Below are 14,548 nucleotides of genomic sequence, written 5' to 3'. Positions count from 1 at the left end.
CTCCCGCTCTTTCCCTCCCCCTGGCGCTTGAGGGTGCCAGAATGCCTTGCATCACTCACTCCTGCCATCCATCACGTACACCTGCCTTTCCTTGTCACGCGCATCAGCGTTATTGGACTCACCTGGACTCTCTTATCACCTGTTCATTTCCTCCCCTATATGTGTCAGTTCCCCAGCTCTGTTCTGCATTGATTGTTTTTCTGTTTGCTAAGCTGTTTATGTCTCGTTCCATGTCCGTTATTTATTAAATGTTACTCCCCGTACCTGCTTCGTCTCTCCAGCGTCATCCTTGTGATAGATCGTGACACTGTTGCTGGTATTTTGGCCCATTCCTCCATGCAGATCTCCTCTAGAGCAGTGATGTTTTGGGGCTGTTGCTGGGCAACACGGACTTTCAACTCCCTCCAAAGATTTTCTATGGGGTTGAGATATGGAGACTGGCTAGGCCACTCCAGGACCTTGAAATGCTTCTTACGAAGCCACTCCTTTGTTGCCCGGGCGGTGTGTTTGGGATCATTGTCATGCTGAAAGACCCAGCCACGTTTCATCTTCAATGCCCTTGCTGATGGAAGGAGGTTTTCACTCAAAATCTCACAATACATGGCCCCATTCATTCTTTCCTTTACACGGATCAGTCGTCCTGGTCCCTTTGCAGAAAAACAGCCCCAAAGCATGATGTTTCCACCCCCATGCTTCACAGTAGGTATGGTGTTCTTTGGATGCAACTCAGCATTCTTTGTCCTCCAAACACGACGAGTTGAGTTTTTACCAAAAATTTCTATTTTGGTTTCATCTGACCATATGACATTCTCCCAATCTTCTTCTGGATCATCCAAATGCTCTCTAGCAAACTTCAGACGGGCCTGGACATGTGCTGGCTTAAGCAGGGGGACACGTCTGGCACTGCAGGATTTGAGTCCCTGGCGGCGTAGTGTGTTACTGATGGTAGGCTTTGTTACTTTGGACCCAGCTCTCTGCAGGTCATTCACTAGGTCCCCCCGTGTGGTTCTGGGATTTTTGCTCACCGTTCTTGTGATCTTTTTGACCCCACGGGGTGAGATCTTGCGTGGAGCCCCAGATCGAGGGAGATTATCAGTGGTCTTGTATGTCTTCCATTTCCTAATAATTGCTCCCACAGTTGATTTCTTCAAACCAAGCTGCTTACCTATTGCAGATTCAGTCTTCCCAGCCTGGTGCAGGTCTACAATTTTGTTTCTGGTGTCCTTTGACAGCTCTTTGGTCTTGGCCATAGTGGAGTTTGGAGTGTGACTGTTTGAGGTTGTGCACAGGTGTCTTTTATACTGATAACAAGTTCAAACAGGTGCCATTAATACAGGTAACGAGTGGAGGACAGAGGAGCCTCTTAAAGAAGAAGTTACAGGTCTGTGAGAGCCAGAAATCTTGCTTGTTTGTAGGTGACCAAATACTTATTTTCCACCATAATTTGCAAATAAATTCATTAAAAATCATACAATGTGATTTTTTCCCCTCAGTTTGTCTGTCATAGTTGAAGTGTACCTATGATGAAAATTACAGGCCTCTCTCATCTTTTTAAGTGGGAGAACTTGCACAATTGTTGGCTGACTAAATACTTTTTTGCCCCACTGTATGTTGCTCTGGAGGAACTGCCCCTCCCTACCTTCAGGCCATGCTCAAACCCAACACCCCAACCCGAGCACCGTTCTGCCACATCAGGTCTCTTGGCCCTCCCTCACCTACAGGAGTATAGCTCCCGCTCAGCCAAGTCCAAGCTCTTCTCTGTCCTGGCACCCCAGTGGTGGAACCAGCTTCCCCCTGAAGCTAGGACAGCAGAGTCCTTGCCCATCTGTCACGCCCTGACCATGGAGAGCTGCTTATTCTCTATGTTGTTTGGGGCGTGACAGTGACTTGGGTGGGTTATCTAGGTGAATAATGATCTATGTTGGCCTGGTATGGTTACCAATCAGAGGCAGCTGTTTATTGTTGTCTCTGATTGGAGTTCATATTTAGGCAGCCATTTCCCCATTGTGCTTTGTGGGATCTTGACTATGTTTTTGTGTAGCTGCCTGTGAGCAGCCCAGAACGTCATGCTTAGTTTTTTCTTCTGTTTTGTTTGGTGAGTTTATTCTTTATTAAACATGTGGAATTCTACGCACGCTGCGCATTGGTCCAATCATTATAACGATCATGACACCATCTTCTGAATGCATCTGAAACCCTACCTCTTTAAAGAGTATCTTAAATAATCCCCCTCCTCACCTAGACCCCCCCCAAAAAACAAAATCCTGAACCAACACTTGCATTTGACTCCCCCCCCCCCCTCCCTTTCCTAGCACTGACTTTGCTGATAACTACTTTATTGAGGAAAAGTGTACTACTATGCCTGTGATATGTGCTTGTCCCACCTAGCTATTTTAAGATGAATGCACTAACTGTATGTTGCTCTGGATAAGAATGTCTGCTAAATTACAAAAAAATAAAAAAATTAATGTAAAAGTCAATAAATCGTTCATAACCACTGACTTTGGAACTTTAAGAAAACCTTTGAGTCTCTGTATGTAAGATCAGTGTAAAGACTGAATCAACGTTTTTTTCCTTCAAAGCATAATCTAAACAGTAGCCTAATCCAGCAATGATTCCACTGAAGGAGGGAATTAAGCTTTGTAAATTATCTGGAAAAACACTTTGCAGAGCCACTGTCATCTAAATCTGAAATAACAACCACCCAGATTCTAGTGCGTAGCTTCCACAATTATTCCTCATGGATAAACAGACAAGTACAGTGGGGAGAACAAGTATTTGATACACTGCCGATTTTGCAGGTTTTCCTACTTACAAAGCATGTAGAGGTCTGTCATTTTTATCATAGGTACACTTCAACTGTGAGAGACGGAATCTAAAACAAAAATCCAGAAAATCACATTGTATGATTTTTAAATAATTAATTTGCATTTTATTGCATGACATAAGTATTTGATCACCTACCAACCAGTAAGAATTCCGGCTCTCACAGACGTGTTAGTTTTTCTTTAAGAAGCCCTCCTGTTCTCCACTCATTACCTGTATTAACTGCACCTGTTTGAACTCGTTACCTGTATAAAAGACACCTGTCCACACACTCAATCAAACAGACTCCAACCTCTCCACAATGGCCAAGACCAGAGAGCTGTGTAAGGACATCAGGGATAAATTGTAGACCTGTACAAGGCTGGGATGGGCTACAGGACAATAGCCAAGCAGCTTGGTGAGAAGGCAACAACTGTTGGCACAATTATTAGAAAATGGAAGAAGTTCAAGATGACGGTCAATCACCCTCGGTCTGGGGCTCCATGCAAGATCTCACCTCGTGGGGCATCAATGATCATGAGGAATGTGAGGGATCAGCCCAGAACTACACGGTAGGACCTGGTCAATGACCTGAAGAGAGCTGGGACCACAGTCTCAAAGAAAACCATTAGTAACACACTACGCCGTCATGGATTAAAATCCTGCAGCGCACGCAAGGTCCCCCTGCTCAAGCCAGCGCATGTCCAGGCCCGTCTGAAGTTTGCCAATGACCATCTGGATGATCCAGAGGAGGAATGGGAGAAGGTCATGTGGTCTGATGAGACAAAAAAAGAGCTTTTTGCTCTAAACTCCACTCGCCGTGTTTGGAGGAATAGAAGGATGTGTACAACCCCAAGAACACCATCCCAACCGTGAAGCATGGAGGTGGAAACATCATTCTTTGGGGATGCTTTTCTGCAAAGGGGACAGGACGACTGCACCGTATTGAAGGGAGGATGGATGGGGCCATGTATCTCGAGATCTTGACCAACAACCTCCTTCCCTCAGTAAGAGCATTGAAGATGGGTCGTGGCTGGGTCTTCCAGCATGACAACGACCCGAAACACACAGCCAGGGCAACTAAGGAGTGGCTCCGTAAGAAGCATCTCAAGGTCCTGGAGTGGCCTAGCCAGTCTCCAGACCTGAACCCAATAGAAAATCTTTGGAGGGAGCCGAAAGTCCGTATTGCCCAGCGACAGCCCCGAAACCTGAAGGATCTGGAGAAGGTCTGTATGGAGGAGTGGGCCAAAATCCCTGCTGCAGTGTGTGCAAACCTGGTCAAGAACTACAGGAAACGTATGATCTCTGTAATTGCAAACTAAGGTTTCTGTACCAAATATTCAGTTCTGCTTTTCTGATGTATCAAATACTTATGTCATGCAATAAAATGCAAATTAATTAATTAAAAATCATACAATGTGATTTTCTGGATTTTTGTTTTAGATTCCTTCTCTCACAGTTGAAGTGTACCTATGATAAAAATTACAGACCTCTACATGCTTTGTAAGTAGGAAAACCTGCAAAATTGTCAGTGTATCAAATACTTGTTCTCCCCACTGTATAGCATAAGAAAACACACCTTTTAAACTTAGCGTTTTGGTTACTTAGCTTACTCTTATACTACAGCCAAGGTTAAATGATTAAATGATTGACAAGATGGTGCTCTCAAATTTCTCTATACATAAACATACATTCTAATTGAATGGTCACCTGCAATATAAGAATTTATTCTGATCAGAACCTTGCCACATGTTAATAATACACAATTTAGAAGGGAAAAACATATCCAGATACCATCAACATACATATCAACCATTTGAGGCCGTCAATGGAGCTTGTATTAAGTGACATGAAAATGATTGTTAATTGTGATGAATCTCTATGACTGGCTGAGTTAAGTGTGCTGCAAGCAGGGCCGTCATCAGTAATAGATGTAGTACGGTACGCTCAATGCCAAACAGCCAATCATTGCACTTGACTCCACTGTCATAAGGCCTACGTAACACTGTCATAAACATCATATACCGGTTGTTAAAGTTGTTATAACACAGTTCTAAGATCTTATAACAACTGACTTAGCACTTATAACACCCATAACACCAATGCACTAGCCTGTTAGCTAACCTGAACAACGCTTTGTGTCACCAATAAAGTACTACAGCAAGTTGTCGTTGATGCCTCGACTGTTTATAACATTTGCTCTGTCATCCTTATGTAAACCTTATGTAGGTGTAGGAGGTGGCAATAAAGTCTTCACACGAATTACACAGATACTTCAGGCTATAGTACATCATCACTGTGCGGCATTAAGAGATATGACATCATCTTCCTGCAACCAAAAGGGCCCATTACCTAATCCAACCCATTACTCCACTTCCCCAAACAAACACTCCATTCACGACACAACACTTTCTCTCAAACCACACACAACAAAAGTCTAATTCCACTTCTACACAAGAGCTCTCTGAATTAGTGTGACTATAAGTGGTAGCATTATTATCTTCTACCTAATAAATATGACAAATTGTATACAAATATACACCTAAAGATCAGAGATGTACTGGGGAGAGAGAGAGACCCCACTGGGCACACGCTGGTTGAATCAACATTGTTTCCACATCATTTCAATGAAATTACGTTGCACCAATGTGGAGTAGACGTTGAATTGGCGTCTGTGCCCAGTAGGACAGAGAGGGGAAGTGAAACACAGTAACAAGATTGAGAAGAGAGTGAAAACAATACAGAGATACAGTAAGAGTGAGTCTGTGTGTGTCTGTTTTAGGTGTCACTCTCAAAGGTGTGCAGGAAGGTCTTGAGGGAGAGGGTCTGGGTGTAGTTCAGGGTGGTGGAGCGGTACATGTCCAGCCCTGTGAGGATCTCCACATCTCTGACCCGCGCTGTGTGCAACTTCAGCAGCTCCTCCACCCACTGCGACTCGTCGTCTGAGCTCTGCAGGACCACCACAAGTCAAGATGAAATTGTTATGTACGTACAGTACCAGTCAACTTTGGACACACCTACAGTACTCATTCAAGGGTTTCTATTTATTTGGACTATTTTCTACATTGTAGAATAGTGAAGACATCAAAACTATGAAATAAGATATGGAATCGTGTAGTAACCAAAAAAGTGTTAAACAAATCAAAATATATTTTATATTTGAGATTCTTCAAAGTAGCCACCCTTTGTCTTGATGACAGCTTTGCACACTCTCGCTTCATCTGGAATGCTTTTCCAACAGTCTTGAAGGAGTTCCCACATATGCTGAGCACTTGTTGGCTGCTTTTCCTTCTCTCTGCGGTCCAACTCATCCCAAACTATCTCAATTGGGTTGAGGTCGAGTGATTGTGTAAGCCAGGTCCTCTGATGCAGGACTCCATCACTCTCCTTATTGGTCAAATAGCCCTTACACAGCATGAAGGTGTGTTGGGTCCTTGTCCTGTTGAAAAACAAATGATAGTCCCACTAAGCGCAAAACAGATGGAATGGTGTATCGCTGCAGAATGCTGTGGTATCCATGCTGGTTAAGTGTGCCTTGAATTCTAAATAAATCACTGACAGTGTCACCAGCAAAACACTCCCACAACATTACACCTCCTCCTCCATGCTTCACGGTGGGAACCACACATGCGGAGATCATCCGTTCACCTATTCTGCGTCTCCCAGAGACACGGCGGTTGGAACCAAAAATCTCACATTTGGACAGATTTCCACCGGTCTAATGTCCATTGCTCATGTTTCATGGCCCAAACAAGTATCTTCTTCTTATTGGTATCCTTTAGTAGTGGTTTCTTGCAGCAATTTGACCATGGCCTGATTCACATAGTCTCCTCTGAACAGTTGATGTTGAGATGTGTCTGTTACTTGAACTCTGTGAAGCATTTATTTGGGCTGCAATTTCTGAGGGTGGTAACTCTAATGAACATATCCTCTGCAGCGGAGGTAACTCTGGGTCTTCCATTCCTGTGGCGGTCCTCATGAGAGCCAGTTTCATCATAGCACTTGATGGTTTTTGCAACTGCACTTGAAGAAACTTCCAAAGTTCTTGACATTTTCCAGATTGACTGACCTTCATGTCTTAAAGTAATGATGGACTGTCGTTTCTCTTTGCTTTTTTGAGCTGTTCTTGCCATAGTATGCCATAGTTTTACCAAATAGGGCTATCTTCTGTATACCACCCCTACCTTGTCACAACACAAATGATTGGCTCGAACGCATTAAGGAAAGGAAAGAAATTCCACAAATTAACTTTTAACAAGGCACACCTTTTAATTTAAATGCATTCCAGCTGACTACCTCATGAAGCTGGTTGAGAGAATGCCAAGGGTGTGCAAAGCTGTCAAGGTAAAGGGTGGCTACTTTGAAAAATCTCAAATAGAAAAAAATATTTTTGATTTGTTTAACCCTTTTTTGGTTAGTACACGATTCCATATGTCTTATTTCATAGTTTTGATGTCTTCACTATTATTCTACAAAGTAGAAAATAGTAAAAATAAAGAAAACCCCTGGAATGAGTAGGAGCAACTTTTGACTGGTACTGTATGTTACATATAAATCACATGTAATTCTGAAATTATTATGATCATCACCTGGCTCATTAAATCTCTTTGTATTATTTATAGAAAGCATTTCAAAAGACTACACTACATGGTAATCAATTTCGAAAGAGCGGAAATTACAATGATGTTACCAAAACAAGCATAGCTGCATTCATAGAAAATTCACTATATGACCGTCACAAGACAAGGTCATAGTTCAACACAGATAGACAAGAGGTCACGGTCATAAACTGATACCATGGGATAAATGGTGATAGTCATGTAGCCTCAGATGACCAATTACAGTACGTTTAGTAAAGGTCACAAACAGATAAGTGATCATGCTCATAAACAGTAGCACTAATGAAAGACCAAGGCACATAACCCAAATTGTTCTTGTAAGTTGCTCTGGATAAGAGTGTCTGCTAAATAACTATACTATGCAACCAAAAAACTGTCGCCGGCAGGGAATTCATAAAATAGTGCTTTTGGAAAGTATTCAGACCCCTTGACTTTTTCCAATTTTTTTTACGTTACAGCCTTATTCTAAAATTGATTTTAAATAATTTCCCTCGTCAATCTACACACATTACCCCATAATGACAAGGCGAAAACAGGTTTTTAGAAATGTTTGAAAATGTATTAAAAAAAAACTGAAATATCACATTTACATAAGTATTCAGACCCTTTACTGAGTACTTTGTTGAAGGACCTTTAGCAGAGATTACAGCCTTGAGTCTTCTCGAGTATAACGCTACAAGCTTGGCACACCTGTATTTGGGGAGTTTCTCCCATTCTTCTCTGCAGATCCTCTCAAGCTCTGTCAGGTTGGATGGGGAACGTTGCTGCACAGCTATTTTCAGGTCTCTCCAGAGATGTTCAATCGGGTTCAAGTCCGAGCACTGGTTGGGCCACTAAAGGACATTCAGTGACATTACCCAAAGCCACTCCTGCGTTGTCTTGGCTGTGAGCTTAGGGCCGTTGTCCTGTTGGAAAGTGAACCTTCACCCCAGTCTGAGGTCCTGAGCACTCTGGAGCAGGTTTTCATCAAGGATCTCTCTGTACTTTGCTCCGTTCATCTTTTACTCGATCCCAAGTAGTCTCTCAATCCCTGCCGCTGAAAAACATCCCAACAGCATGATGCTGCCACCACCATGCTTCACCGTAGGGATGGTGCCAGGTTTCCGCAAGACGTGACGCTTGGCATTCAGGCCAAAGAGTTCAATCTTGCTTTCATCAGACCAGAGAATCTTGTTTCCCATGGTCTGAGAGTCTTTAGGTGCCTTTTGGCAAACTCCAGGTGGGCTGTCATGGGCCTTTTACTGAGGAGTGGCTTCCATCTGGCCATTCTACCATGAAGGCCTAATTGGTTGAGTGCTGCAGAGATGATTGTCCTTCTGGAAGGTTCTCCCATCTCCACAGAGGAACTCTAGAGCTCAGTCAGAGTGACAATCGGGTTCTTGGTCACCTCCCTGACCAATGCCCTTCTCCCCTGATTGCTCAGCCAGCTCTAGGAAGAGTCTTGGTGGTTCCAAACTTCTTCCATTTAAGAATGATTGAGGCCACTATGTTCTTGGGGACCTTCAATGCAGCAGAAATGTTTTGGTACCCTTCCCCAAATATGTGCCTCGACACAATCCTGTCTCGGAGCTCTACGGACAATTCCTTCAACCTCATGGCTCAGTTTTTGCTCTGACATGCACTGTCAACTGTGTGACCTTATATAGACAGGTGTGTGCCTTTCCAAATGATGTCCAATCAATTTACCACAGGTGGACTCCAATCAGAAACATCTCAAGGATGAATGCACCTGAGCTCAATTTCGAGTCTCATAGCAAAGGGTCTGAATACTTATGTAAATAAGGTATTTCTGTTTATTACATTTCTAAAAACCTGTTTTCGCTTTGTCATTATGGGGTATCGTGTGTACATTGCTGAGGACATTTAAAAAAAATCTATTTTAGAATAAGGCTGTAACATAACATGAGGAAAAATTCAAGCGGTCTTAATACTACTCGAAGGCACTGTATTGTGAAATTTGAACTGACACAGAAGGCTGCAATAAATGCCACCTTCTGCTGACAATGCAAAGCTTAATACATCCTAATCAAACTTCAAAGAAATTGAGTTCCAAACTTAATGTGTAATCTGCACATTGTTTAAGTCATTAACGTGAAGGTCAGAGTTGTGTGGATATCTCGGCCCTGAATCAGACCCTTTATGAGTTTGTGTGGCAAACGGTTAGTGAGAAGAGTGACAGGTAGCCTACAGAGATAGTCATCTGTATTCATTCTAAATGTCACTCCAATAATTCAGTAGGGCAAGGGATGTCCCATGAATGGAAGTCTGAACATAAGAAACTGTAGTAAAGGTTGTTAGATGCAGAGTTGACTCAAGGACTGTGCACTGGAAACAACAAAGTACTTCCCCTACACCCTTTAAGTGTTCCCTTGAAATGATTCTAGGATGTCATGCTAGTACTTTCCCTAAGATTCTTAAGAACTCATCAGCATGAAAGTATCATGTGGTGCCAAGAGTTTGTCAAGGGAATAACGTCAGTTGAGTTAGTTCACATAAATACCAACCGTTGCCATGTAATTTCTAAGTAAATAACTTTTTAATTATGTGGTATTGTTCTGTGAAGTAAATACGCACTCTGAGGTTGGATTCTATTTCTATAGAATCCTGAGGTTAAAGCAACTGTGGTTGAATATAGAGAGTCACAGCCATGGGGAAGAATGGGGAAGAGCCAGTTCCAAGTTACACATAACCACTCATACAGGGTCAGATACTATTTCATCTATCTAATGGTTACAGTAAGGGCTAGCAGTAGGATAACCTGATCCTTGATCTGCGGTGAATGACAATTTATTATGTAGGCTTCTTCAAGCAGAGAGCTAGTCATAGACATAGTGCCCCCATGTGGTGAGAGAATTACCTTGCAGCTCTCATCATTATCTGAGCGGTGGGGTAAGAGGAAGGAGAAGACATTGAGGGGGCCGTCACACGCCTCGGCCGTCTTGTTGACATCCTGACAGTTGGTGATCACTACGTAGTAGTGGGTGGGGACCGGAGCCGAGACTCCGGCGTACCTGGGGGTGACAGTCATTAGTGGTCACTTCAATGAATATACAGACACACACACACACACGATGGTGCTGAAGGGAATAGCAGATGTTTTACAGGCTCCTGACTATTTTGTGTATTTTTTTGGCACTGATCTTAACTTTGTTTGTACATAATGTTTCTGCCATTGTTTCCTATGACCGAAAAATAACTTCTGGACATCAGAACAGCTATCAGCTATCACAGAACAGCTATCACTAACCTCGATTTGGACGAGGTCTTCTATTTCAATGAGTCGGAGGCAAAAGACATATTGATTTTCCCGGACCAGGCCCAAATCCCCGACACTCGAAGGAGACGGCGCTATACAATTATCAAAATGCCACCCAGAGGTGGCGCTCCTACTGGCCGGTGACTTTAATGCAGGAAAACAGAAATCAGTTTTACCTCATTTCTACCAGCATGTCACCTGTGCAACTAGAAGCAAAAAAAAACCTCTAGATCACCTTTACTCCACACACAGAGATGCATACACGCTCTCCCTCGCCCTCCATTTGGCAAATCTGACCATAACTCTATCCGCCTGATTCCTTCTTACAAGCAAAAACTCAAATAGGAAGTACCAGTGACGTGCTCAATACGGAAGTGGTCCGATGACGCTACGCTACTGGACTGTTTCGCTAGCACAGACTGGAACATGTTCGATGGCATTGAGGAGTTTACCACATCAGTCACCAGCTATATTAATAAGTGCATCGACGACGTGGTAACCACAGTGACTGTACGTACATATCCCAACCAGAATCCATGGATTACATGCAACATCCACACTGAGCTAAAGGCTAGAGCTGGAGCTGTCAAGGAGCGGCACACTAATTTGGACACTTATAAGAAATCCCACTCCGATGAACCATCAAACAGGCAAAGCCTCAATACAGGACCAAGATCGAATCCTATTACACCAGCTCTGACGGTCGTCGAATGTAGTAGGGCTTGCAAACTATCACGGACTATAAAGGGAAACCCAGCAGTGATGCAAGCCTACCAGACAAGCTAAATACCTTCTATGTTCGCTTCGAGGCTAGCAACACTGAACCATGCATGAAAGCACCAGCTGTTCCGGGCGACTGTGTGATCATGCGCTCCATAGCCAATGTGAGTAAGACCTTTAAACAGGTTAACAGACCACCATAGTCCCTGTGCCCATGAACTCCAAGGTAATCTGTCTAAATGACTATCGTCCCATAGCACTCACATCTGTAGCCATGTAATGCTTTGAAAGGCTGTTCATGGCTCACATCAATACCATCATACCACCCCAACAGATCCACAGATGATGCAATCTCTATTGCACACCACACTGCCCTTTCCCACCTGGACAAAATAAACACCTACGTGTTCAGCATTCAACAGCATAGTTGAATGGGTGGCAGGTAGCCTAGTGGTTAGAGCGTTGGACTTGTAACCGGAAGGTTGCAAGATCGAATCGATGAGCTGACAAGGTAAAAATCTGTTGTTCTGCCCCTGAACAAGGCAGTTAACCCACTGTTCCTAGGCCGTCATTGAAAATAAGAATTTGTTCTTAACTGACTTGCCTAGTAAAATTGAAAAAAATAGTGCCCTCGAAGCTCATCACTAAACACTGGGATTAAACACCTCCCTTTCCTGAAGTGCTGCTGAGGGTAGGCAACAAGACATCTGTCACACTGACCTCAACACGTGGGCACCTCAGCCCCTCAGCTGTGCATGTTTAGTCCCCTCCACATCACTAAGGAATTACCATGGTCCACACACCAACACAGCCATGAAGAGGGCACAACAATGCCTATTACCCCTCAGGAGGCTGAAAAGATTTGGCATGGACCCTCAAGTCCTCAAAAAGTTCTACAGCTGCACCAGTGAGAGCATTTTGACTGGCTGCATCACCACTTGGTATGGTAACTGCTTGGCATCTGACCACAATGCGCTACAGAGGGTAGTGCGTACAGACCATTACATCCCTGGAGCCAAGCTCCCTGCCATCCAGGACCTCTATACCAGGCAGTGTCAGAGGAAGACCCTAAAAATTGTCAAATACCAGCCACCAAAGTCATAGACTGTTCACTCTGCTACCGCACGACAAGCAGTACCGATGCACCAGGTCTGGAACCAACAGGACCCTGAACAGCTTCTACCCCCAAGCCATAAGACTGCTAAATAGTTAGTTAAATAATAGCTACCCAGACTATCTGCAATGACCCTTTTTGTACTAACTATTTTGACTCATCACATAAGCTGTTGTTACTGTTTATTATCTATCCTGTTGCCTAGTCACTTTACCCCTACCTATATGTACATATCTATCTCAATTACCTCTTACCCCTGCACATCGACTCGGTTGTGGCACCCCATGTATATAGCCAAGTTATCGTTACTCGTTGTGTATTTATTCCTCGTGTTAATATTTGTATATTATTTCTATTATTTTCTCTCTGCCGTGTTGTTCACACCTGTTGTTTACGAAGCATGTGCCAAATACAATTTGATTTGACACACACACACACACACACAGAGAAACACGCACAGCTGCAGACACAAACCAAAAAATCACGACCAGAGGAACCGGACCTGGTCGGTCTTATTAAACAAACAAAGCAGTTATGATCAGAAATATTGCCTCTGAACAATTCCAGAATTCAGATGCTATAATTTATGAAATGTCACCCCCAAATGTATGTATGCATATTTATATTACAGTACTTTCCCATTTATCTGAACTTCAATCGCTACTAAAATGGATGGGCGTCAGTACCATATTCAGCAACCCATTCCTCCACTAGTTGGGAGGACAAGCCCATACATTTATCCTGGTGGTTATGCTTGTGACACTCATTATTTAGGTAAAAGCAGTGGCGTGTTGTCACGCCCTGACCTTAGAGCTTTTTATGTCTCTATTTTGGATTTGGTCAGGGTGTGATTTGGGTGGGCATTCTATGTTCTATTTTCTATGTTTTGTATTTCTTTGTTTTGGCCGGGTATGGTTCTCAATCAGGGACAGCTGTCTATCGTTAGGTACCCCTTCTATACTTAGGTACCCCTTTTCCCTCCTTTCTGGGTGGGAAGTTAACTTTGTTTGTGGCACATAGCCCTTAAGCTTCACAGTTGTTTTGTATTGTTTTTGTCGGCGTCATTTCTAATAAAAGGAATATGTACGCTCACAACGCTGCGCTTTGGTCCAGTTCTTTCGACGGCCGTGACACGTGTATTCATGGACGTCAAGGGAAGCCAAGCTTCCCCCCAAAAAGAATTATATACTGTATATATATATACAGTATACATATAATGACTTAAGTCGCTGTGTTTTATAATTTTCATTAAATTCGATTTTGTAAAATTGTCATTTGAGCAGCAACTGAAAATCAAGGTGAATGGGAAGCCGACCCCAAAATTGGATATTGCGCAGGGGAGAGGAGTAAGGGGTGGGACCGGATATTTCAACACTGAGAATTACAATACGACTGGCTAACTGGGAGTGCTAAGTAAAAAAATATGTTTTGCTGACCATGCCTTCTATTTGACAAGAGCACATGCTTGCTTAACAACCCTTGGGCCACCACAGGTTTTTCTGATCTTGCAAATCTGGGCAGGTCCCTTGACCAATATGGAAAATCTAAAAAACACATTATGGCGAGCCTGAAACTAAAGCTCTTTGGTCGAGTCCGGATCAAAAAGGCTCTCGACCAGGCCGCAGTGATCAGTGTCCAGAGGCACATCAAACAGGTGAATAAAGCAGAGACATTCTGAAGAAACTGTTAACCGCAGTAATATACCTGGGACAGCAGGAGCAAGCCTTCAGGAATCATGACGAGTCAGCAACAAGCCTTAACAAAGGTCATTTTGTGGAACTTGTCAATGCATTTGCAGAGTTCGATACTGCCATGACTGAACACCTTGGGACAAGCCCCATATTTACAGGTACAGTACAAGTCAAAAGTTTGGACAACTGCTCATTCAAAGGTTTTTCTTTATTTTTACTATTTTCTACATTGTAGAATAATAGTGAAGACATCAGAACTATAAAAAGAACACATATGGAATGAAGTTGTAACAAAAAATTATTTAATCATAATATATATAATAATTTGAGATTCTTCAAAGTA

The 14,548-nt window shown here is 43.0% G+C and overlaps 1 protein-coding gene across 4 annotated transcripts in view; it reads right to left on the bottom strand.

Annotated features, from left to right (window-relative positions):
- Nucleotides 1–5,082: 5,082 nt before the first annotated feature.
- Nucleotides 5,083–14,548, bottom strand: part of enpp2l (ectonucleotide pyrophosphatase/phosphodiesterase 2-like) — a 30,371-nt gene continuing 20,905 nt past the window's right edge. For all 4 annotated transcript variants that reach the window (XM_055876351.1, XM_055876352.1, XM_055876350.1 and 1 more), the window contains exons 24-25: nucleotides 10,282–10,435; nucleotides 5,083–5,754 (exon numbers count right to left, since the gene is read on the bottom strand). In XM_055876351.1, the coding sequence (XP_055732326.1) occupies nucleotides 5,584–5,754; nucleotides 10,282–10,435 (325 nt within the window). In that variant the 3' untranslated portion in view covers nucleotides 5,083–5,583. The remainder of the gene's footprint in view (nucleotides 5,755–10,281; nucleotides 10,436–14,548) is intronic.

Source organism: Salvelinus fontinalis, chromosome 22 (assembly GCF_029448725.1).
Source record: "Salvelinus fontinalis isolate EN_2023a chromosome 22, ASM2944872v1, whole genome shotgun sequence".
Lineage (NCBI taxonomy): Eukaryota > Metazoa > Chordata > Actinopteri > Salmoniformes > Salmonidae > Salvelinus > Salvelinus fontinalis.
Note: the sequence above shows the minus strand (reverse complement) of the source record. Positions and strands in the feature narration are given on the sequence as shown.